This window comes from Camelus bactrianus, chromosome 32, assembly GCF_048773025.1.
Source record: "Camelus bactrianus isolate YW-2024 breed Bactrian camel chromosome 32, ASM4877302v1, whole genome shotgun sequence".
Taxonomy (NCBI): Eukaryota; Metazoa; Chordata; class Mammalia; order Artiodactyla; family Camelidae; genus Camelus; species Camelus bactrianus.
In genome coordinates this window covers 5,380,406-5,402,210 of record NC_133570.1, presented here as the reverse complement: position 1 = coordinate 5,402,210, position 21,805 = coordinate 5,380,406, and the positions used below count along the sequence as shown (strand labels likewise).

At 44.9% G+C, this 21,805-nt stretch overlaps 1 protein-coding gene across 1 annotated transcript; it reads right to left on the bottom strand.

Annotated features, from left to right (window-relative positions):
* Window positions 1–1,574: 1,574 nt before the first annotated feature.
* On the bottom strand, window positions 1,575–18,054 carry RILPL2 (Rab interacting lysosomal protein like 2). Its single transcript, XM_010969715.3, has 4 exons — window positions 17,237–18,054; window positions 11,035–11,186; window positions 7,377–7,490; window positions 1,575–2,085 (listed from the first exon to the last, which is right to left on the bottom strand). Exons 1-4 carry the CDS (start codon window positions 17,582–17,584, stop codon window positions 2,055–2,057), a joined length of 645 nt encoding a protein of 214 aa, XP_010968017.1. The 5' UTR covers window positions 17,585–18,054; the 3' UTR covers window positions 1,575–2,054.
* Window positions 18,055–21,805: the final 3,751 nt, after the last annotated feature.

The window sequence follows — 21,805 nt, the reverse complement described above, 5'->3', positions numbered from 1 at the left end:
CTAAGGGCCCAGGACTGATGAGCACCTTTAAGCTCTGACACTTAGTTGCTGAATTTATTTCTTCACTTTTAAAAGATGATTACTGCAGCGACCACTCCTGACGCCTTCCGAAACCTGGCTCAAAACCCGCTTCTCAGCCTGTTTCTCCCTGTGCTAGGTGTGGAGAGGAAAGCCCGTATCACAGGAGCGGCTGTATCTCCTGTCTGTGGTCACACCAGTCCTGGCTCCAAGAAAGATGCTCCCGGACTTATCTTCCTGAACTTGAATGCCCACACCCCAGCAACTGTGGTGAAGCCAGGATGCTCGAATCCGCTTCCCAAGTCAGCTCTCACCTCCAAGGTGCAGAAACCTTCCTCCTTGCTTCCTGCTGTTAAGAGGGGAGCACCCAGTCAGGGCTGCAGCAGTATACAAGGTTACAGGAATCAGGAGCCCCTGATCTAAGTTGCTGCTGAGATGGCCAGACACACAAAGGTTGCCGACTTTTCCTGGGAGGGAGTGTGGCTGTGGCCTTTGCACCTGGGTTCATGTCCTGGTTCCACCACTTACAAGCTGGGGCCTTGGACAAGCCCCGCCGTGCTGGCATCTGCTTGGTACCACGTTCCTATCCCACAGGGATGGGGTGAGGCAGCACGTGTAAGCGTGGGCAAGGCACGTGGTAAGTCGCGTTTGTTATTAACACTAGTGTTTTCTGGAGAATCAGGATATATGTAGCTTCACAGGCCTTAGAACTGGGCCTGCGTTTGCATCCTGGGCAGTAACTTCCCAGCTACCTGACCTTGTGTGAGGTACTTTAACCTCTCGGAGTCTCAGTTTTCAAATCTGTAAACTGGAGGATTAGTATTAGTCCCCATCTCTTCACAATTATTTTTTATAGGAATAAATGAGAAAATCCGGGCAGCAGGTGAAATGTGTTCAGTAAGCCGGTGTAATTCACTAAGAACACAGGCTCACGGGGTGTCTTCATCCAACTTGCTAGGTTCTTTGCAAAGTGCAGTCACCTGCTATCCGTATACTGGATTTCATTGATCCCTAAACGCACTGTTGTTTTTTTTTTTTTTTACATTGTAACATCTCTGAAACCAGGATGAGCCTTAAAATCAATAGTATCTTAATGTTGTAATTTGCAGCATTTTTTCTGTCATAGCAACAAACAAAGTAATGGTCCATCACTCAGCTTCAATGAAGAGTATGTGCACCATATATACACCACCATGTGTATGTACACATCTATGTAGATGTGTGGGTGTGTATGTACCTGACCATTGAACAATGTGGAGGTTATGGGTGCCCACCCTCCCCACAGCTGAAAAATCCCCGTTTAACTTACAGCAGCCCTCTCTGTATTTGAGGTTCCGCCATACACGCAGATTCAACCACCTGCAGATAGTGAAGTACTACAGAATTTACTATGGAAAAAAAATTGGTGTGTGAGTGGACAAGCGCTGTTCGAACCGTGTTGTTCAAGGGTCAACTGTATACAGTTTACAGACTTGGAAACCGAGACTCTGAGAAGTTAAAGCACCTTCTAGGAGGTCATGTAACTGTAAGAGTCCACTCCAAAACACTTACAGACGTACAAAAGTCATTTCACTTTAATACAAAATCAGGTAAAGAAAGTCATGTGAGCAAGATCAAATAGTCACTAAATATCAGTGAAGTCATCCCTGGAATGTCAATACCGTATTTCCCAGCATCCTCTTCTCCCCTCTGGCTTTGGGCTGATGTCTGTCGCTGCTGCGAGTTACGACCACCTGCACGCTGGCGGTTGAAGTGGGGCTGCGAGCGGCCCATTGCACTCTCCTTCTGCTTTCTTGATTTCTTCCTGTTGCTTCACCCGCCCTGGCCCATCCTTCGGTGGTGGGGGGCCCAGTTCTGCAGCCAGAAGAAAACCATCCTTCACGGGGAACTCACCCCTTCTTGCTCAGACGGCTTTGAGGGGAAACAAGCGAGCAAGTGCAGTGGGTGTGCATGACACAGAGATGAGTGAGGAAGTAGTCTTCGTGAGATGTCATCTTGGCTCAGAACTGCTGCCTTCCTTAGTCATGGCCTCAGATCTATGTCTGCTTCCCTGATCGGAAAAAGAACCTGGGTGGAGAGAGAAAGGGGAGGGGGCTCAGAGGGAACAGAGAAAACAAAGCAGGGAGTGAAGAACCCCCTGCAAAATCTGTAAGCAGCTCCTTCAGGCCATTCACTCAAAAATGTCCTCAGGGCTCATTATGGGGCCAGTACTGTTCCAGGGCCTTCCACCTATTAGCTCATTTCACAGTCATAACAACATCAGGAGGTGAGTGCAATCAAAATCCCCATTTTATAGATGAGTAAACTGAGGTTCTGGGAGGTTAAGTGACAGGCTCAAGGTCACATGGTATACCTTGGAACTACTAGTCAGACCCAGAACCCACTCAATTCTATGCTAGACTGACAGATGGAATCTGGAGTCTGACACCTTTTTTTTTTTTTAATTTTAAGTGGCCTTATCTTAGAGGAAGTGATAGCTTCTCAATGTTACCTACAATTATTAAATAGATCTTTGCCACGAATAAAGATTAACATGTAAATTCTTGGATAAAATAGATAAAACACAAAGACATCCCTCAAGGCATATGAATACCAAATGCCGAAACTTTCAGTCCTCCTCATGCAGAGTTTTGAAAAGGAAAAGTGATATCTGGGGTTGATCACAACGTACAATGTCAGTGTTATTTCCAGTTACAGGAAAGATGCAGAGATGGCCAGTGGGCTGAAAAGTCAGCGATGGGGATACAGGCTCTTGCTTCTAGTCAAAGGCAAACAGGCCTCCCCCCGACCAGCAGCGCTGGCAGCTCTGCTAGCAATGGCAGGGTCGAGCCCCTGACCCGTGGGTGGATGCAGGCGTCAGTGCTCCTCCCGAACCTGCACATACGCCCCTCAAACCCCACTTCGCTGTCTCAGGAAATGACATCATCCCCCACCCAGTCATTCAAGCAGGAACCTGGGAGTTGTTCTCAGCTCCTCTCCCCTCACCCCATCTGCTGGATTTTAGTCATCATGCCCCAAATTTGTTCCTAACCCTACCACTTCCTGTCTCCCTCACTGCCACCCCCAGCCCAAGCCACCATAAGGAGCACCAACAGCCTCCCCGTCACCCCCTACAATCTACTCATGCAGCAGCCAGAATGGTTGTGTCACTGTGCAGAGCCGACTGTCATTCCTCAGCTTAAACCCTGCCATGGCTCCACACTGTCCTCAGGACAAGGACAAAAATCCTTCGCATGACCTACTTCTTCAGAAAGTCATTCATTCATTTATTCATTCCACTAGCTCAATGAGCTTGTCTGATCATGAAATTGTGGCCTCTTTAAACATGTATCCTCAGGCTGGCTTGTACACAGAACAAACATTTTATTTTTGCCATATCAGGTCCAAACTCCAATTAAGTGACCCAAAGAATTCCCCTAGAAAAGGCAGAAAGAAATCAGTAGCTAATGCTTCTGGAAGCCTTGTTTGCAATGGGATAGCCAGTCAATGAACATCTCAAATAAACACCTTCAGATCTGACACCCTCTATGGGGTGGAGAGGCTCTTATATTCATTATCTCACCTCAGGAGACCCTTTCTTGGGGAAGAAAGAAACTCAAAGTCCTCACCGGGCTCCACATGGCGCTGAGTGACCTGATCCCTCCCCCTCTCCCACCTCACCTCCCTTCTCTTTGCTGCTCCAGCCACCGTGATCTTTGTTCCACAAGCTCTCCCCAGCCTCTGGCCTTAACACCTGCTGTTCCCTTTGCCAGGAATGCTTTTTCCCTTTATGATCTTTCAGGGCTCAGCTTAAATGCTGCCTTCTCATAGAAGCCTTTCAGGATTCCCCAAATCTAAAAGTAGCTCCCTATCAGCCTCTTTCTCAGCACCCTATTTAATGGTCTTCCTAGCACATAGGGCGATCTGAAATTGTCCTGTTAGTACGTTTCCTTACCGGTTCACTCTCTGACTCCCCTGCTAGAATGGAAGCACCACGAGGGCAGGAACTCTTGTGTCGTTCACTGCATCCCCAGCACCTAGACCAGCGCCTGGCACATGGAGGCCCTCAGTAAATATTTGTCAAAAGAATAAATGAGTGTGGTTCCAGGTGGTCTCGTCTGATAGAGCAGTTTTCATGCAGCCATTCTAGAAAGTCTGGTAGTGCCTAACTGAACTAAGTCGACGCATACTCCAGGAGCTGTTTGCCCCCATGGAACCCTCTCTTCTCTTCTCAAACCTGCTCTCTGCTCCAGGAGGCTGATGTCTGTGGGTGATCTCAACAAGCTCCCTTGTCCTCGAGCTTCCGGCTGGGCTCAGCCAATGGGATGCACCCACAGGGGCTAGGAGGGTGGGAGGAACGGTGGGGGTGTTCACTCCCCAGCTCTGTCCCCACCGGCCTTGCTTTACCAGTTACTGTGTGTTCCTCAGCTGAAGGCCACACTCCTGACTCCCCCTCCCCCTCCCAGCTCCCTCCCTTCGCCCCTCTGTTGTCGGTCCCAGGGTGTTTCTCCATCTCTTATCTCTCAAGAAGTCCCTTCTTTAAATCTTTTCAGTGGCTCCTTTGAGTGAGCCTCTGTTTCTTGACAAACAAGAACCCTGGTTGATAGAGCCCGTGATCCGGCAGTTTTCACTCCTGGGTACATATCCCTGGCAAAGTCACACGCAGGTGCATGAGAGGACACGGATAAGCACGGACAGATTCACTGCAGCACTGCCCGCCGCGGGGGAAGGCAACCTGGGATCCCGCCCCTGGGATGTCTGCACTGCTAAATGGATAGATCTTAAAAACTGCTTGACGTCCATCAACAGATGAATGGACAAACATAATGTGGTCTGTTCATTCCATGGAATATCACTGCGCCTGAAAAGTGAAAGAAATTCTGACACAAGGCGTAACACGGATGAACCTGAGGATATTATGCCAGTGATATGAGCCAGTCGTGAAACGTCAAGTACTGCGTGTCTCATTACGTACATGAGGTCCCTAGAGTAGTTAGATTCGCACAGACAGAAAGCAGAGTTGGTGGGGCTGGAGGAGAGGGACTGGGTAGTTAGTGTTTAATGGGGACAGAGCTTCAGGATAGGATGATGAAAAAGTTCTGGAAATGGATAGTGGTGATGGTTGCACAATATTGTAAATGTACATAATATGACTGAACTATGCACTTAAAAATGATGAAAATGGTAAATTTTATGTTATGTATAACTGAAAAAAAAAACTTAAAAAAAGAGCTCATATGAACTTAGTTCTCAAAGCCCAAAGGATCCAACCACATATCAGCTAAAGCTGTGCCATCCGATATGGTGGCCACTGGCTACACATGGTTTTCAGCCCTCAAAACACAGCAAGTCTCAACTGAAATGTGCTGTCAGTGTAAAATATACGTCAGATTTTGAGGGCTTACTATTAAAAAAAAAAAGAATGTAAAATATCTCATTAATAATGTTTTATACTGATAACATGTTGAAATGATTAATATTTTAAATTTGTTGGATAAGTAAAATATAATATTAAATTTTTAAAAAATGAGTTCCTAATAAAAAAGACAACCACCACAGTGCTTATGGGAAAACAACACTAGGAAACAGAATGAAGTGTTAAACACAGTAATAGTTACTATTAAAAATTCACCCACACAAGACCACGTACGCTTTTTAGAACACGTTAAATACCATGTGAGATTGGCCAAGGGGGAGGGGAACTGGGAAGAAGAATGGGAACGGGGGATGGGGATGAAGAAGGAATAAATAAAAACCAAGAAGAAGGGGTCTTGTGCTGACAATAAAGCTCATTGTGCCGTGAGCTGAGAATCACTAACGCAACCCTCTGTTCCTGAGATCCAAAAAGAGAAAAAGAAAAAAAAAAAAATTTCTCCCCTCTCTCAAAACAAAAGCATCTCCATTAAACCTGCCCTGGAAGGTAACCCAGAATCTCTAACTCCTCAAAATGATTTCTCTGTGAAATGGGAGTCGACAGAGTCCTTGCAGAACAGGTCACTGCTGTATCCCCAGCACAAGTACCACGCCTGGTGCACAATACAGACTCGGCCAGGGTTTGTTGACTGACTAACGACTGAATGAATGGAAGAAAGCGAGGTCTCCGGGGCCCTTCCCCAAGCAGCCCTCCCTCAGAGGCAGGACTAACGGAGTGAGAGCCTGATGGCAGCCGAGGACCCAGTGCAGCCTGCAGTGGTGGATCATTTGGATCGCATGGTCTTTATTTTTTAGCTTAAATTATTTACCAGCATTTGGAAATCAGATTCCATGAACACACCTGGTGTCTTGGCTTCTCTTAAGAAGCACAAGCTCTGATAACATGTTATCCCTCAGCCAGACAGAACCAAGGGGCAGATGTCCCCTGCCCAGCCCACACCCCATCACTTATGCACATTAAGTGCTTGGACCCTGTAGGCTTTTGAGTTTGAGATCCCTGACCAAGGTGGTTTCTCACTTTTAATCCATAAGACCAGTGGCTGGTAAACTGTCACCAGGCCAGACATTCTCAAAGCAACCAAGGCAAAAGAGCTGCTTGCTTCAGCATGGGGTGGAGGAAAGGTGTGCCTAACTGTACTGACACCTGGTGCCAGAAAAGGCGCATCTCAAGGTGTGGTCCAAGAGCTCCCCACATCAGAACTGTCTGGGAATTTATTAAAAACCCAGTCTTCTGGGCCTCATGCTAGAGCCAGTGACTTGATTTCTGAGAATCTGAATTTTAAACAAGTGTCCCACACTCTATGGTCTGGGTCGTAGCAACCAGAGACAAGGGATTAACAATGGTGCGAGAAAAAGAGAAAAAAAAAGAAAGAAAAAAGAAAAAAAAAAGAGAAAAAAAAAAAAACCCCAAAAAACAATGGTGCACGAACCAGAGCGGAGTGTTTAAAGGAAACTGCATTATGTATCCTAACGGGGGGAGACACAGGGCCCTCCAAAGTTGCAGGTTAAGAGAGGTGATGAATTAGACCCCTTAAACTCCAATAATTCTTGTTATTGTGTTTTTCTTGTTGTTGTAATATTATTATTATTTGGTTATTGTTTTATCATAGGAGGGCAGTAGAGTATGGAATCTGGACTTCCTTGGGTTCAAATCCTGACTTCACTATTTTGGTGAACCTTGGGTACGCTACTTCACCTCTCGGTAACTGTATCCCCATCTACAAACTGGGGATAACAATTGTTTACCTCACAGGGCTGCTGTGATGAGTCGGTGAGTTAATATACGTCAAGCGCTCACACTACTGCCTGGCAGATACAATACACCAGCACTGAGTTTTCATATTAGCTGCAGCACCACCGCCAGGAGAACAGGACCTCCCCCCTTGCCCCCGCTACTTTCTTCAGCAATTACTTAGTGGAAACAAGGGGGCAGCAAGGTGACTTACAGCTTCCTTATGATTGTCTTCTCCTCTTTGTTTTTGCTGGCATTGCGGGCCCTGGCAACCACAGCATCTTTTTCTCTTCTTCCTCGTGGGCCTTCTCTCGGTGGAATCAGGCCACTGGGAAAAAGAAGACAAACAAATGGGTTGTTTAACTGTAGATCTCTTATCTGTGTAGCTCTGTAAGTGCAGGTTCTTAATCATTATTATTATATGAATAGTATCATCGAAAGCTCTAGAGTTAGACATTCTGACTCAGATAATTAGACTCTTTCTTCCACCTTTGCAGTGTTAAAACCTCTTCTTTCTTTCTCTTGTCCAGTTGCATTGGCCTGTATTTCAAGCTTCTCCAATTTCTAGGACTATGACCACGTATAAATTCTCTAACTTAAGCCCCCATTTCCTAATTGGTGAAATATGGATAATAAAAGTACCTACCTCTATGATCAAAGAAAACTAGGTTAATTAATAAAACATGTACAATTGAAAAAAAAAAAGTACCTACCTCCTAGGATTAGAATACATGGAGTTTATTCATTCATTCAACAAATACTTATCAGGCTACCTACTGTGCCAAGATATACAGATACAGCAATGAATAAAGTATCTTCTTCCTTGCAATTTATATTCCACTGGGGAAGGAAGTAGTTAACAAACAAATAAATCAGTAAAATTAAAAAATATATAGTTAGTCAGATGGTGATAAGAGCCAGACTGATATTGATCAATAAGATATTGAGGTCAGGTGACCCAAAGAAGGCCAGAGTATTTTCTTGGACTTGATGTACGGAATTGGAACAAAGCTGTTCTCTCTCACTTGCTCAACTGAGATTGCCAGCAGCCATGTTTCCTAAGATTCAGAGAAGGATTGTCTTTAATACAAGATAACGAGACCAAAAAACAGAGAACCAAAGAGGAAAGAAAGAAGAACCCTGCCCCTGGTGCCAACCCTGAGGCCTTAGTTGCAGTTTTTTCTTTCTGAGAGCAGTTCCAGAATTCTTCCCTGCTATGTCAGTCAATAAAATTCCCGTTTGTGCTTAAGCTCGTTTGAACTGGATCTCTCTCACTTGCAACCCAAATAAGCCTGACCACAATGAAACATTTCAATATATGACCCAGTAAGCTTGTTAGCGCCACTTAGGTATTTTGATGTGGTGCTTACTGGTAAATTTATGTCTGTGGTGCTTCCCCCTTGCTACAGACTGAATTGTGTTCCCCAGAATGCGTATGTTAAACAGTACGGTATTTGGAGACGGGGCTTTGGAGAGACAGCCGGGTTTACTTAAGGTCGTGAGGTCAGGGCCCCCTGGGTGGGATTAGTGCCCCTGCAAGAATACACCTCAGCCGGCTTGCTCTGTCTCTTTCTCCTCACCACATGAGGACACAGAGAGAAGGCAGCTGCCTACAAGCCAGGAAGAGCCAGACCAACCATACTGGCAACTTGATCTTGGACTTCTAGCCTCTAGAACTGTGAGAAAAGAAGTTTCTATTGTTCCCCAGTGTCTGGTGTTCTGTGACGGCAGCCCAGGCTGACTGACACACCCCTTTGGGTACGAGCATCACAGAGCAGAATTTACCCTTCTCTCTCCCTCTTTGTGAAGAGTGGGCTCTTATTACTTAGTATTGTTATTTCTATTTTTATTATAATAATATTCATATGACTGAATAAGAGGCGTCACCTAAAAGTTTCCTTTCGCCACTATCTACTCTTACATAACACCCCAAAACTTAGTGATTTAAAACAGTGATGATTTATGATTTCTCATGATGGCTCTATTTCTGTGGTTGGCTTGGTGGTTCTCCTGACTGTCTAGTTTGGGGTTCTCAAATGGGGCAGCATTAAGTTGGTGGATCAGCTGGAGGCTGGGCACAGCCGGGGCTGTCAGATGGGGCTCTTGGGTTCTCCTTCACATGACCCGTCCATGTGACTCCCTCGAGCTTCCTCACAGCATGGTGGTCTCAAGGCAGCAATCTAAGAGCACAAAAATGGAAGCTGCAAGACCTTTTAGAGCCTTTACCCAGGAAGCCAAACAGCAACACTTCCACCATATTCGATCAGTCAAGGCAAATCACAGGTCCTTCCAGATTCAAGGAGAGGGAAAACGGATGCTAGCTCTTGATGAGAGGAGTGGAGAAGTCTCGTTGCAAAGGGAAAGCAGGATGGGAAAAGCTGTCGCGGCCATCTTTGGAAACAGCCTACCACGTCTGCCCTCAGTTAAAAACTGTCATGAGTATGAGCTTGCGCCTCTAAATTGACGCAGTTGCTAAGAGAACACCTCGGCTGACATTCTGGTTTCTCCAGAATATATAACACAAGAGACTGAACAGAAGCCTGCTGCCTGCATATTGGCCTGTACCAGATGGGAAGTGCACATCTGCTGTTCCCTGGGAATTCAAGACTGAAGTGCACTGCTTTAGTCGCTAACAAGCTGCTCACGTTGGCAGTCTAGCAGTTCCCTCTTTTAACTACCTGTGTCGGGAGCACTTACTAAATGAGATGAAAACAGGTTTCTCCATTAACGTGGTTCCAACCTCAGCAGAAGGAAGACAATTAAATTCTTGTTGGAAGAACTCAGACCTTTTGGACTTGGCTCCCTAGAACATTTTTACTTTGCTGCTCTCTTAATGATGCCACATTCAACGGATTTAAAGAATAATATCACGGAGGCTTTGTTTTGTTTTGTTGTGAATCGGAGTATGTCCTTACTTCTAAACTTTCGATGTCCAAACCTGACATGATAATTAAAAGCTCAAGCTCTGATGTCAGGCTGCCCAAGGTCATGTCTCAGGGTTGCCACCACCAGCCCTGGGACCTCAAGCAGGTACTTGACCTCTGAACCTTCCATCATCTTGGGGATAACATTACCCTAACTCACAGGCTTGCTGTGGACACTAATGGAAAGGATGCTGCAGACACACTTAGCAGAGTGCCTGGTGCATGGTAAGCATCGATAAATATTAGTTGGCAATATGTTTTTATTCTCCTGGTCTTTCCTTCTCCTGCCTCTAAGGAAACCTGCTTTGTTTAACTCAGTGTTTCCCAGAATTATTCAACCACAGAGCTCCCTTTTCGAGAAATAACCACATTAAGGAAAACATTTGGGGAAACGGTTTTCCCAAAGGAGTCCTCATTATACCGACAATAAAATGAGAGCGGCTTCCTGTGGACAACAGGACCTACCGCCTCAGTATCTGCACTGTCCTCTGCTTCGCATCCCAAGTTCCACCATGGCGGGTCTCTTAGATTGCCCAAACCTGTTTCCAAGGGTCTTCACACTTCTTGCCCAACCAAATCATTATGTGGCTGGCTGAGACCACCTCAGAGGGGTGTTCCCTGACCATCGATCTAAAGCAGGCCCCTCCTCACCCCCCGCCAGCCCTCCGCAGTCAGGTCACCTGGCTTCACATTCTCGACAGCCTCTGTCACCATCATCTGAGTGTTCACTTCGAGTTTTCTGGTTGGTTGTCTGTCATCCCCTCGACTAACATGGATTTTTCTGTTTTGTTCACTGCTCTACCCTCAGTGCCAGGAAGAGTGCCTGGCGTATAGTGGATCTCCAACAAACTGGCTGAATGAACATAAGAACAAATATGTCACGTATCAGTGGGCTGCAGGCAGGGTCTGGCTCTGTGGTACAGGGGCTCCCAAGGCAGGCAGCCCCACCTCTTGTAGCACTGCAGCTCTTCCTGTGCCACGAACAGCTGCGACTTGAGTTTGTTGCGCTCCTGTAGCACGTCCCTCAGCTCCTGCAGGGTGAAGCGTGGTCGGTTGGGGTCTGTCAGGTCCACCACCATTTTGTCTGGTCCCAGGTTGACCTGTGAGAAAAGACGTCGCTTAGACAACGTCCCTTGTTTGGATGGACTGTCCATCCCAGGAAGGAAATTTCTCTTGTTCTGTCACTCCCAGGGACGCTGGGAGATGAGATGTTGCCTGCTGGAAGTGTTTGGCTGGTAGTAAGAAGAGCTCTAAGCACCATTCTCCAAGAAAGAAACCGGCACTCCTTGGAGAATGGCTGAGTCCAGGGCTGGAACGGGGAAAGTCCAAGATGAGCCTGGAACATTTCATTGTGTAAAAGATGAAGACATATCAGTTTGAAGGCGTTCCTGCTGGCCAAACTGAACAATCTGAGAATCAAAATGAATAATAACATGACTGGATAATAACCCATCAAATAAAAGGAGAATTTGGGAATCCATAATTAAAATGTTTTTATTTAAATTAATTAACTAATTAAGGGGGATGTAACGGCTAATTTTATGTGTCCCCTTGACTGGGCTAAGGGATGCCCAGATAGTTGGTTAAATGTCTTTTCTGGGTGTGTCTGTGAAGGTGTTTCTGGAAGAGATTAAATTTGAATTGGTGAACTGAGTTCAGCAGAGGGCCCTCCCCAGTTTGTGTGGGCATCGCCCAATCCATTGAGGGCCTGAATAGAACACAGAGGTGGGGAGAGGGTGAATTCACTCTCTGAGCCAGGACATCCTTCTTCTCCTGCCCTTGGACATTGGACATTGACACTCCTGGTTCTTGGGATTTTGGACCCAAACCAGGACTTACATCAACAGCCCCCCAATTTGCAAGCCTTCCAACTTGGAGTGGATTACACCACAGGCTTTCTGATTCTTCAGCCTGCAAACAGCAGATTGTGGGACTTCTCAGCTTTCATACCCGCATGAGCCAATGCCTATAGTAAATATTCTCATCTATGTATCTCCTATTATTCTGTTTCTCTGGAGAACTCTTAATATGGGAGCACGGGGAGGAGGGGAATCGGAACTTTACATCGGAATGCCATTTAACAAGTGTAGAAGATGACAGAGTTAAAAAAAATCATCATTTTGCAACCAACTTAGTAATAATTGATTCAGGCGAGACTAATGAATGGATTTAAAACCTTTGGGTGAAAGTTTGTTGGGGAACAGGATAGTTTACACAGTTTTAAAGTATTTCCTCACAGGCTGCTGATGCATCAGACAGGGAACAAAGGAACCCTCACGGCGTAGAAATCTTGCAGACACCAGCTTAACCAGGTGATGGAAGTCACCGTCGCCAATAATGACAAACTGAATCAGGTGCCTCCTGGTACGAGGCACTGAGGACATAGCATCAGTTAAGGTATCCCTGTCAACATGTATAACCTGAATCTAACCATGGGGAAATATCAGGACAATCCCAAATTGAAGGACATTCTATAGACCAGGTAATATACAATCTTCAGAAACGCCAAGGACATGAAAGACAAGGAAAAGCAGAGGAACTGTTCCAGACTAAAGGCGACTAAAGACATGTGTCCTAAAGGTGCCATGTGACCCTGCACTGGATCCCGCGTCAGGAAGAAACAACTTTATAAAGGACGTTATTTCCAATTTTGAACAGGGATGGCGTGTTAGAGCTTAGTGTGCTGCCAACATTTTCTCCCAGATTTGATCGTTTATTGTGCTTATGTAACAGGATGTCTTAGGAGACACACAATGAAGTATTTCGTATTTAGGGGGAAGGATCCTGATCTTTTATTAATTCTGCAACAAAAATAATGTCTGCTTAAAGAGGTGAGCAAATTTTGAGTGAATAAATAATATATATACATAAACATCTGTTATATATGTGTGTATAAATACTTGAGTGTGTATCTCTTAAGACATACTGCACACACACACACACACACACACACACACACACACACACACACCATATACACACACCTGAACCCAACCCCTTAATCGAGGTGAAAGGTTTACAGGTGTTCATTGTACTTATCTTCCAACTCTTCCAGAGGTTTAACGTTTTTTTCAAGCTAAAATTAAAATAAAAGCAAATATTTAAAAAACAATCTAAATATCCATTAACAGAAGCCTAGTTAAACAAACTAAGGCACCACCAGACTCTGGAATATTCCACAGGTGACAGAATAAGGCACACCATAAAGACAGATGCAGTAGTGATCACATGCTTCCTACGGGACTGACAGACATCAGCATGTTTGAAAACACACTGTGTTGTAAATGCTGCGGGGAAATGGGCACCTTCACCCATTGGGAGCCAATCTCTTTAACCTCCTTCGTGTACAATTTGGGAAGACTTATTAAAATTTCAGATGCGGCTTTCCTTCGCCCCAGTGAATCCATTTCCTCAAGACGCTCTTCCTCAGGGGTCAACTGATATATGTCAGAGTAATTTATTGTTGCATGGATTAGGTGCAAATAATTGGAAAATAAAGGCGTTTTTATAGGAAACTGGTTAAAGCAGAGATTCTTAACCGTGTGTGCGTGTGCGTGTGTGCGTGTGTGTGCGCGCACACGTGCCATGGATCCTTTCGGCAGCCCGGTAAAGCCCATGTAGATTCCATCTCAGAACAACGATCTTAAATGTATAAAATGAAAGGCATAGGATTACAAGGAAACCAACTCAGATAACACACACTCATCAAAATCTTCTAAAAACAAAATGACGATGAATATACCTGCTCCTTTATTAAATAACACAATGTAGCCACAGGTCTAATAAAATACTGAACAAAAACAACGTACTGGGATTTGTACTACACTGTAATGGGATGTGAAAATATCTGTGATTTCCACTGTGACATTGTTGATTGTGACACTGATGACTGTCACAGGTCATCAGTGGTTTGTTGTCTACACTCATAACTGAAGAAAGGAATACATTTTAGTTGGAGGTTGGTGAGAAAAATATATACCTTTTCCCCATGCAAGTTCATGGACCTCTTAGGCTAGAATCATGACCCCCTTGAGGAGCTTCCAAATATTCCAAGTTAAGAACACTCTGTCTGAACAGTTGATAACACTGTACAACAGAAGTTTTCAAAAGCCATTAAAAGATGAGGAAGTGCTTTATATGCTGACTTAGTACAATTTTCATGCTATGTTAAGTGAAGATTAGTAAGAGGCAGAACAGGGTATATATTATAATACCATTTATCTGAACAGTGGAGAAATATATTCATATCTGCTTGTGTTTGCATACAGCATCTCTGGATACTTTAAGAAACTGATCATTTAAATTTTTTTCCAGGGAGGGGAAGTGGGTGGCTGGGGGTGGAGAGAGACGGGGAGGGAGATTTTCCAAAGCAAACACTTTCGTAACTTTTGAATTTTGAACTTAAATTTTTAAAAAAGAAAGGAAAAAAAACTACCTTATACCCACTAGGATGGCTACCGTAATCCAACAAACAGAACAGAAAATAATAAGTGTTGGTGAGGATGTGGAAAAACTGGAATTCTTGTGCACTGTTGGTAGGAATGTGAAGTGGTATAATTACTACGAAAAACTGTACAGCAGATCCTTTAAAAATTAAAAATAGAATCATCATATGATGCAGCAATTCCACTTCGGGGTATGTACCCAAAAGCACTGAAAGCAGGAACTTGAAGAGATATTTATAGATCCATGTTCTTAGCAGCATTACTCACACTAGTGAAGGGGAGGAAGCAACTCAAGTGTGAACAAACCGTGAGGCAATCCAAACAATGGAATATTATTCAGCCTTAAAAAGGAAGGAAATTCTGACACAAGCCACAACATGGGTGAACCTTGAGGACATTAAGTGAAATAAGCCAGGGGCAAAAGGGCAAAGATTATGTGATTCTACTTATGTGAAGTACCTGGAACAGATAAATTCACACAGACAGAAAGAACAGTAGTTACCAGAGGCTTGGTGGAGCAGGGAGTGAGGAGTTAGTGTTTAGTGGGTCACAGAGTTTCATTTGTGCAAGATAAAAAGAGTTCTGGAGAGGATGGTGGTGATGGTTGCCTAATAGTGTGAATGTACTTAATGCCACTGAATTGTGCACTTAAAAATGGTTAAGGGGGAGGGGGAGGGCATAGTTCAGTGGTAGAGTGCATGCTTAGCATGCATGATGTCCTGGGTTCAATCCCCAGCACCTCCATTAAAAGAACTAAATAAACCTAATTATCCCCCCCAAAAAACAAACAATAACAATAAATAAATTAAAATGGTTAAGATAGTAAATTTTATCTCTACTTTAGCACAACTAAAAATAATAGTTAAAAAACTAAAAAGAAAAGAAAAAAGAACAGGGCATATTTTTATGAACTGTCGAGTAGCAGTAAACATTCATTCTCTCTGCCTTTTTCCCCACTTCGGTTCTTAAGACATAGTTTGGGAGAAAAATGTGCCATCTCATCTGCTGGCTGATGAAGCTTGGCCACTGTGCCCCAAACAGGAAATGACGTGGCCCCTGTGCAGACCACACTGTTCATGGTCCATGATGGGGCTTCCTCCTGTATCCTTGCGCCCAAAGTTGGAGGGGACAGGAAGAGAGCACAGAAAGTGAGCTCACGGATCTTGGGCAAGTCATTTAACTGCTCTTGAATCTCAAAAGCCAGGCTGCTAATCATGATACTCGACTACTGCACATGATGGACACTTAAGCACAACCTCATCTACAAATATAATTCTCACCGTGACTAATGAGTACATGAAATAAGTGTAACAAGGAAGCTACCGGAAACCTTCACTCTTCCTGCGAATTTCAGCCACCCTGTTCGTGTTGTCCTTTCACGGCATGTTTCTCAGTTTGTAAGCAAATGTTACAAGCAAGGTCATAGGTCTGTGTTCTAGTTCAGCGTGGTTGAAACTAGCATCTCTGAGCTCACATTCTACTTCCACCTTTGACTTGCTGTAAGTCTTTAGGCAAATTACTTAACTGTTCCATGCCTCCATTTCTGTAAAATGGGTATAATAAATGTGAGGATTAAATGAGATAATCCACCTACAGCAATTTTTTTTAATAAACTGTAGCTGGAGACCCACTAGTGAGTCATGATATTAATTTAGTGAATGGCAAAATAATTTAAAAAATAGAATGGAAAGTATGACTGTACATCATGTTTAGCAACGGTGGGTTAGGGTAAACTGCTTCTTGAAACTTTTGTCAATACTGGACAGAAATGTAAAATGTACTTTTGTAAAATGGAGGTATAACATACAGAAACATGCACTTATCTTGAGTTTAGAGCTTGATGATTTTTTACCCATGTAACCACAACCAGATTAGCTCCCTATAAATTTCCCTCCTGCTTTCCACCACCCTCCCCCTCCTGGGGGTTACCATCAACCTGTCTTCTATAGGGAAAGATTATTTTCCTGTTCTTGGATTTCACATTCAGTAGGCTCTCTTTTGTACCTGGCTTCTGTCTCTCAGTGTAACATCTGTGTGATTCATCCATACAGCAGCTGTGCGTATCAGTACTCTGATCTCTTTCATTGCTGTGTAGTATTCCATTGTATGAATATACTACAATAAAAAACATCCATTCTGCTGTTCCATTTGGATTATTTCCAGTTCAGCACCATTATGAATAAAGCTGCTCTGAATATTCTTGTATGTGTCTTTACGTGGTCATAAGCACTAAATTCTCTTTAATTAAAATATACTTCCTACTCTAGGTCAAAGATGATCCAAGTATGAAATACCCGGACCAATAATATCAGCAGCACCTGGGAACCTGTGAGAAATGCAGTCTCAGGTTCCGTTCCAGACCTACTGAATCAGAAGCTCTAGGGTTGGGGCTGGGCAATCCGTGTTTTAAGGAACATCAAGATGATTTTGACGCATGCTAAAGCTTGGGACCCACTGCTTAAGGTCCGGGTCAAAAGTGCTGGAAGCTGCTGATTAAAACACACTCGGCACAGGGCCCAGTATCTAGTAAGTGCTCAGTTAATGTTAACATTCATAACGCTTCTAATCTGAGCCCTGGATACTCACAGCCATTTGCTTTGAGGGGCTTGGATATTCAAGAGAGGAAGGCGGCCTCCCAGCCAGTGGGCGCTCTCCCCCAGCATCTCAGGGCTACTCTGGGCCGATCCCCTCTCTCCCACACTCACCTCCCGGCCGGCCGCCGGGCCCTCTCTCCGCAGCCCCTCCACCTCCTTCCTGAGGCTGTCCCGCTCCATTCTCAGCTCCTCCACCGTCAGGTTGCCCTCGTTCACCAGCGTCTCCAGCATCTCCAGGACGCGGACGATCTTGAACTGCAGCTGTGTCACCCGCGGGTCGCTGCCCAGGGCCATCAGCTCGCGGCCCATCACATAGGAGATGTCATACACGTCCTCGGCGGTCAGCTGGAAGGGGCTCTTGCCCAGAGCTCCCTCGGGCCCAGCCTCTTCCCCCTCCTCCTCCTCCTCCTCTTCCTCGTCCCCCTCCTCCTCCTCCTCTCGCAAAGGGGGCTCCTCCATGACCGCCCAGACCCCTGCAGCCTCTGGAGCTGCTTTCTCGGACTCTCCAAACAACCAACTTCCTCCCGGCACGGAAAACTTTCCGCTGGGCAGAGGACGCTGCCTGCCCAGGGCGGGGGGACGACACAGGATCGGCCAATCAGCGCAGCCCAGGGGTGGGCCCGGGGGGACAAGGAGGCCACACACGGCGGCTTTCAGGGCTGGACGCCGAGTGCACGGTCCCAGCTGAGGCCCGTGCGGGAGCGCGGGTTCCAGGATGTGGTCTGGGGCACGAAAGGACAACAGAGAGGGAGGGCGGCCGAGAAGAGGAACGGAGAGGTTCAGGGGTGACGGCGACCGCTCCCGGCCTGGCAGCTGCTGCAAACCCGGGGAGGGGCACGGCCCCGCGCTCCGCGCGCGGTGACAGCAGCGACCGAAGCCGGGTTTCCGCGGAGACGGGGGCGGAGTTTCCACCGCGAGTCTGGGAAAGAGGCTAAAGAACACAACTTTTCCCTTTCACACTGAAGCCTTCCAGCCACAGAATTTGCATGCTACGTGGAGGCAGATCCGGTCTCTGAGGGTATTTTCTGAATCTTGCCGCAAAGCAGAAAACAGCAGTCGGTGGCAGCGCGGCGGAGGCCTGGGTTGCGCGGAGCTGACCATCCCTGAGCTGTCCTCCCGGCCGGCTCCTCCATCTGGCCAGCGTGTGGCCTTGGCAAGTTACTTAACTTCCCAGCCTCAGTCTACCCCTCTGTAAATAACAGTACCGGGCAGGGTCGCTGTGAGGGATATATGAGATCGTGAGATACTGCGTTGGATAAAAAGCACGTAGGCACTGCTCCAAAAACCTTAGCGGGTATTCCTCGTTCTCATCTCCAACAAACACTGAGCTTGTCTGTGAGAGGAGAACAAGACAAAAATCACTGCTTTGAAAATGAGAAGGCATTCTGCAGATAAACATATAATGGAATATGAATCAGCCTTAAAAAGGAAGGAAAATCTGACACGTGCTACAACAGAACGTTGAGAACATTATGCTAAGTGGAAAAAAAACCAGTCACAAAACGATAAACACGATATATTTCACTTATGAAATATCTAGCACATAAACTCATAGAAACAGAAAGTGGAATGGTGGTTGCTAGGGGCTGGGGGGAGGAAGGTATGGAGTTTCAGTTCTGCAAGTGAAAAAGTTCTGGAGATTGATTGAGAAACAATGTGAATATACTTAACATTACTGAACTGTACACTTAAAAACGATTAAGATGGTAAAATATATTTCTTTAACGCATGAGGAGACTCTCTGGGGTGATGAAAATACTGTATCTTGACCTTGGTGGAGGTCACACGAGTGTATACATAGCTGAGATGTTGTGGAGCTGTATGCTAAACGTGTGCATTTCCTTTAGGTAAATTATACCTCAACAAAGTGCTGGTGGGGAGGGGAGGAATGAAGCGCTGACATGTGCTAACAATGTGGATGAATCTTGAAAACGTTTTACTGAGTGAAAGAAGCCAGCCACAAAGGCCACCTATTGTTTGATTCCATTTACATGAAATGTGCAGAACAGCAAATCCTAGAGACAGAAAGTAGATTCGTGGTTGTCTAGAGCTGGGGGAAGGCGGATGCGGAGTGACTGCTAATGCCAACAGGGCTTCTTTTTGGGGTAGTGAAAATGTTCCAAAATTAGATTGTGGTGATAGTTGCACAATTCTGTGAATATACTGAAAACCACCAAATTGCACAATTTAAATGGGCTAATTTTATGATAAGCAGATGGTATCTCAGTGCTGTTGAGACATCATTGTTGGAATGTAGACTTCACGGGACAATGGTATCAGGAAGAATTTAATATTGCTTCATTTCTTTCTCTTTCTTTTCTTTTCTTTCTCTTTCTTCTCTCTCTTTTTCTTTTTCTTGCTTTCCTTCCTTCTTTCTTTCTTTCTTCTTCCTCCCTCCCTCCCTCTCTCTCCCTTCTTTCTTCCTTCCTACCTTCTTCAGGATCCCCAGCCTCCACTGCTGGTATAAATCTCTTCTGCACCATGGTTCTTTTCAAAAGTTCCTTCTGCTTTGAAATTTCTCTAGAAATTCACCCTCTAAGGCACCATATCTTCCTTCCTCCGTGCTTTATATCCCTTTGTTACACAGTGAAACCTAGTAAATCACGCTTTTAAAATGTCAAAATGTCCTTCCACTGAGTAACTAGGCTTTTGATATAAAAAAAAAACCCCAAAGATTCTTTTGTTCATTCATTTAACAGTTTATTTACTGGGCATCTACTACGTGCAAAGACTGTCGTGTGGAGGGCAGCAGGGCTGTGGAGCTAAGTAGTCCACGTGTTAAGTAGTTAAGTAGAACCTCACAGCTGCTACTTGCTGGTACATAAATTTAAGCAAGTTCCCTAAACTCCCCAAATCCCCATTTCCCTACAGTCAACTGGGGGAAATAAAATACTCCTGAACACTGGTGTGAGGATTAGATAATGCCTGAAAGGTGTCTCGTCCAGTGTCTAGCACATCACAAGCACCAGTGGACACTGGCTATTATTATAAAGTGTTAATGATCTTGCCTCTTAGACTCCTCATAGAGCTGGACAATCTTCTGGTAGGTAACCATGGCCCTCCTCTCTGCATTGGGAAATTATGGAAACAATGATGAGCTATAGTTGTTAAGAAACAAAATTCAACTGAGAGAATTTGAAGAACTAACTGGCTTTGTTTCATGATTCATGAATCTGGCAGCCTTGCATCTAGCAAGTAGAAAGGAGCTCTGAGGAGCTGCACAAAATGAAAGGTTTTTAAAGGCAGAAAGGAGGGGTAAGACAAGGAAGTCAGAAAAAGAAAGGATTACTTCCGATAAGGTCACCTTCCTTTCCGGGAAAGATTGGGAGGGTGGTCCTATCAAGCTGATTACTTCACTAGGGCTGATTGGGAAATTCCAGACTGATTGGAATTAAAATTCCACCCCTAGGAGAGGCGGAAACTAAAATTAGATGTTAAGTTCTATTTTGCTGCCCTGGGGCTTAGCACAAGTGATTCCATTTTGGGCCTGTTTCTTTTTTAACACAGCAAGGGTTCTTGAACTGTGGCATCAGTCTCACCTGGAAACTTTTTAGAAATGCAAATTCCTGGCCCACTGACTCAGAAACTTCGGGGCTGTGCCCCAGTAGTCTGTGTATTAACGAGCCCTCTAGGTAATTCTCATGCACATGCGCCCTCCAATTTGGAAAATCTGAGTGCTAGCACAGGGTTCAAGGTGGGTTCTAGATCTTGTGTTCAGGTTGTTTGGCTCTGTCACTTGCAAACTGTGCGACGCTAGGCAAGTAAATGACCACTCTCTGGGGCTAGTTGTCCCAACTATAAAATGGGGAGAAGGTTAGAATTCATTTCATAAGACTGCCGTGAAGGGCTTTAGAACAGTGTCTGGCACATGGTGAGTGCTCAACAGATGCTGGCTAGTATTAGTGTTATTACTATTACTATTACAAACTACTTTTATCTCCAAAATATGAAGTATAAGAAACTCCCCAAGTTCAGATGATTATTTGGAAACAAGATATGAGAAGCTGGATCAGTAATGTACATAGACTATGTCAGCAACAAAGCTTTTTAAAAGTCCCAATGACACATCATTATATGAAGTTTTAAAAATAATTTCAAAAACACTCCTCCCCTGAGCTTTAAGATGGGCGTGTGGCAGTATGCAGCTGCGTTTCTTCTCCCCCGCCTTTAAGCAGAAACCAAACTGACTGCAAAAAGGAGCAGAAAGTAAGGTCATGCCCTATTCATGGTTAAATCAAGGCAAAGGTGACAGGGGAAACAAAAGTAGTGGGTGGGTCACACTTAATGAAAATGGAACCATAAATGTCTGGGGGTTAATTCCACCCACAGGAATGTTCCATTAGCAAATATCTGCTGGTCCTATTTTGCTACATCAAGCAGAGTAAGCACCATGCTCTTCTGAGCATCTGTGGCACCTTAATTTCATGCGTGGCACACTCAGCACCTTTCTTCCTGTTCTCTAAATTATTTTCAGGTCTTGCTACCCTTCAATCCTGCATGGAAACAGCAAGGATTTTGGGATTTCCAAGTTGGGCTTAAATGCCTGCAATCCTGGATCAGTGGCTTCATCTCTAGGAGTTGAAGGTCTTTAGAAAAGAATTTGGTTGCAGGAAGGGTGATGCCCAGGGCACTTCTTTTTAGTCAGTGTTTGCATAGGAGCACTTTTTTTTTTTAAACTTG

Excerpts from the sequence above, each read along its gene's own strand:
- RILPL2 (XM_010969715.3), bottom strand. The coding sequence starts at position 17,584 with ATGGAGGAGCCCCCTTTGCGAGAGGAGGAGGAGGAGGGGGACGAGGAA. Across the intron at positions 7,491-11,034 it reads GAGCTGCAGTGCTACAAGAG|TGGCCTGATTCCACCGAGAG; the intron begins GTGGGGCTGCCT and ends TCTTTTTCCCAG. Across the intron at positions 2,086-7,376 it reads AAGACAATCATAAGGAAGCT|GTTCTTTTTCCGATCAGGGA; the intron begins GTAAGTCACCTT and ends CTCTCCACCCAG.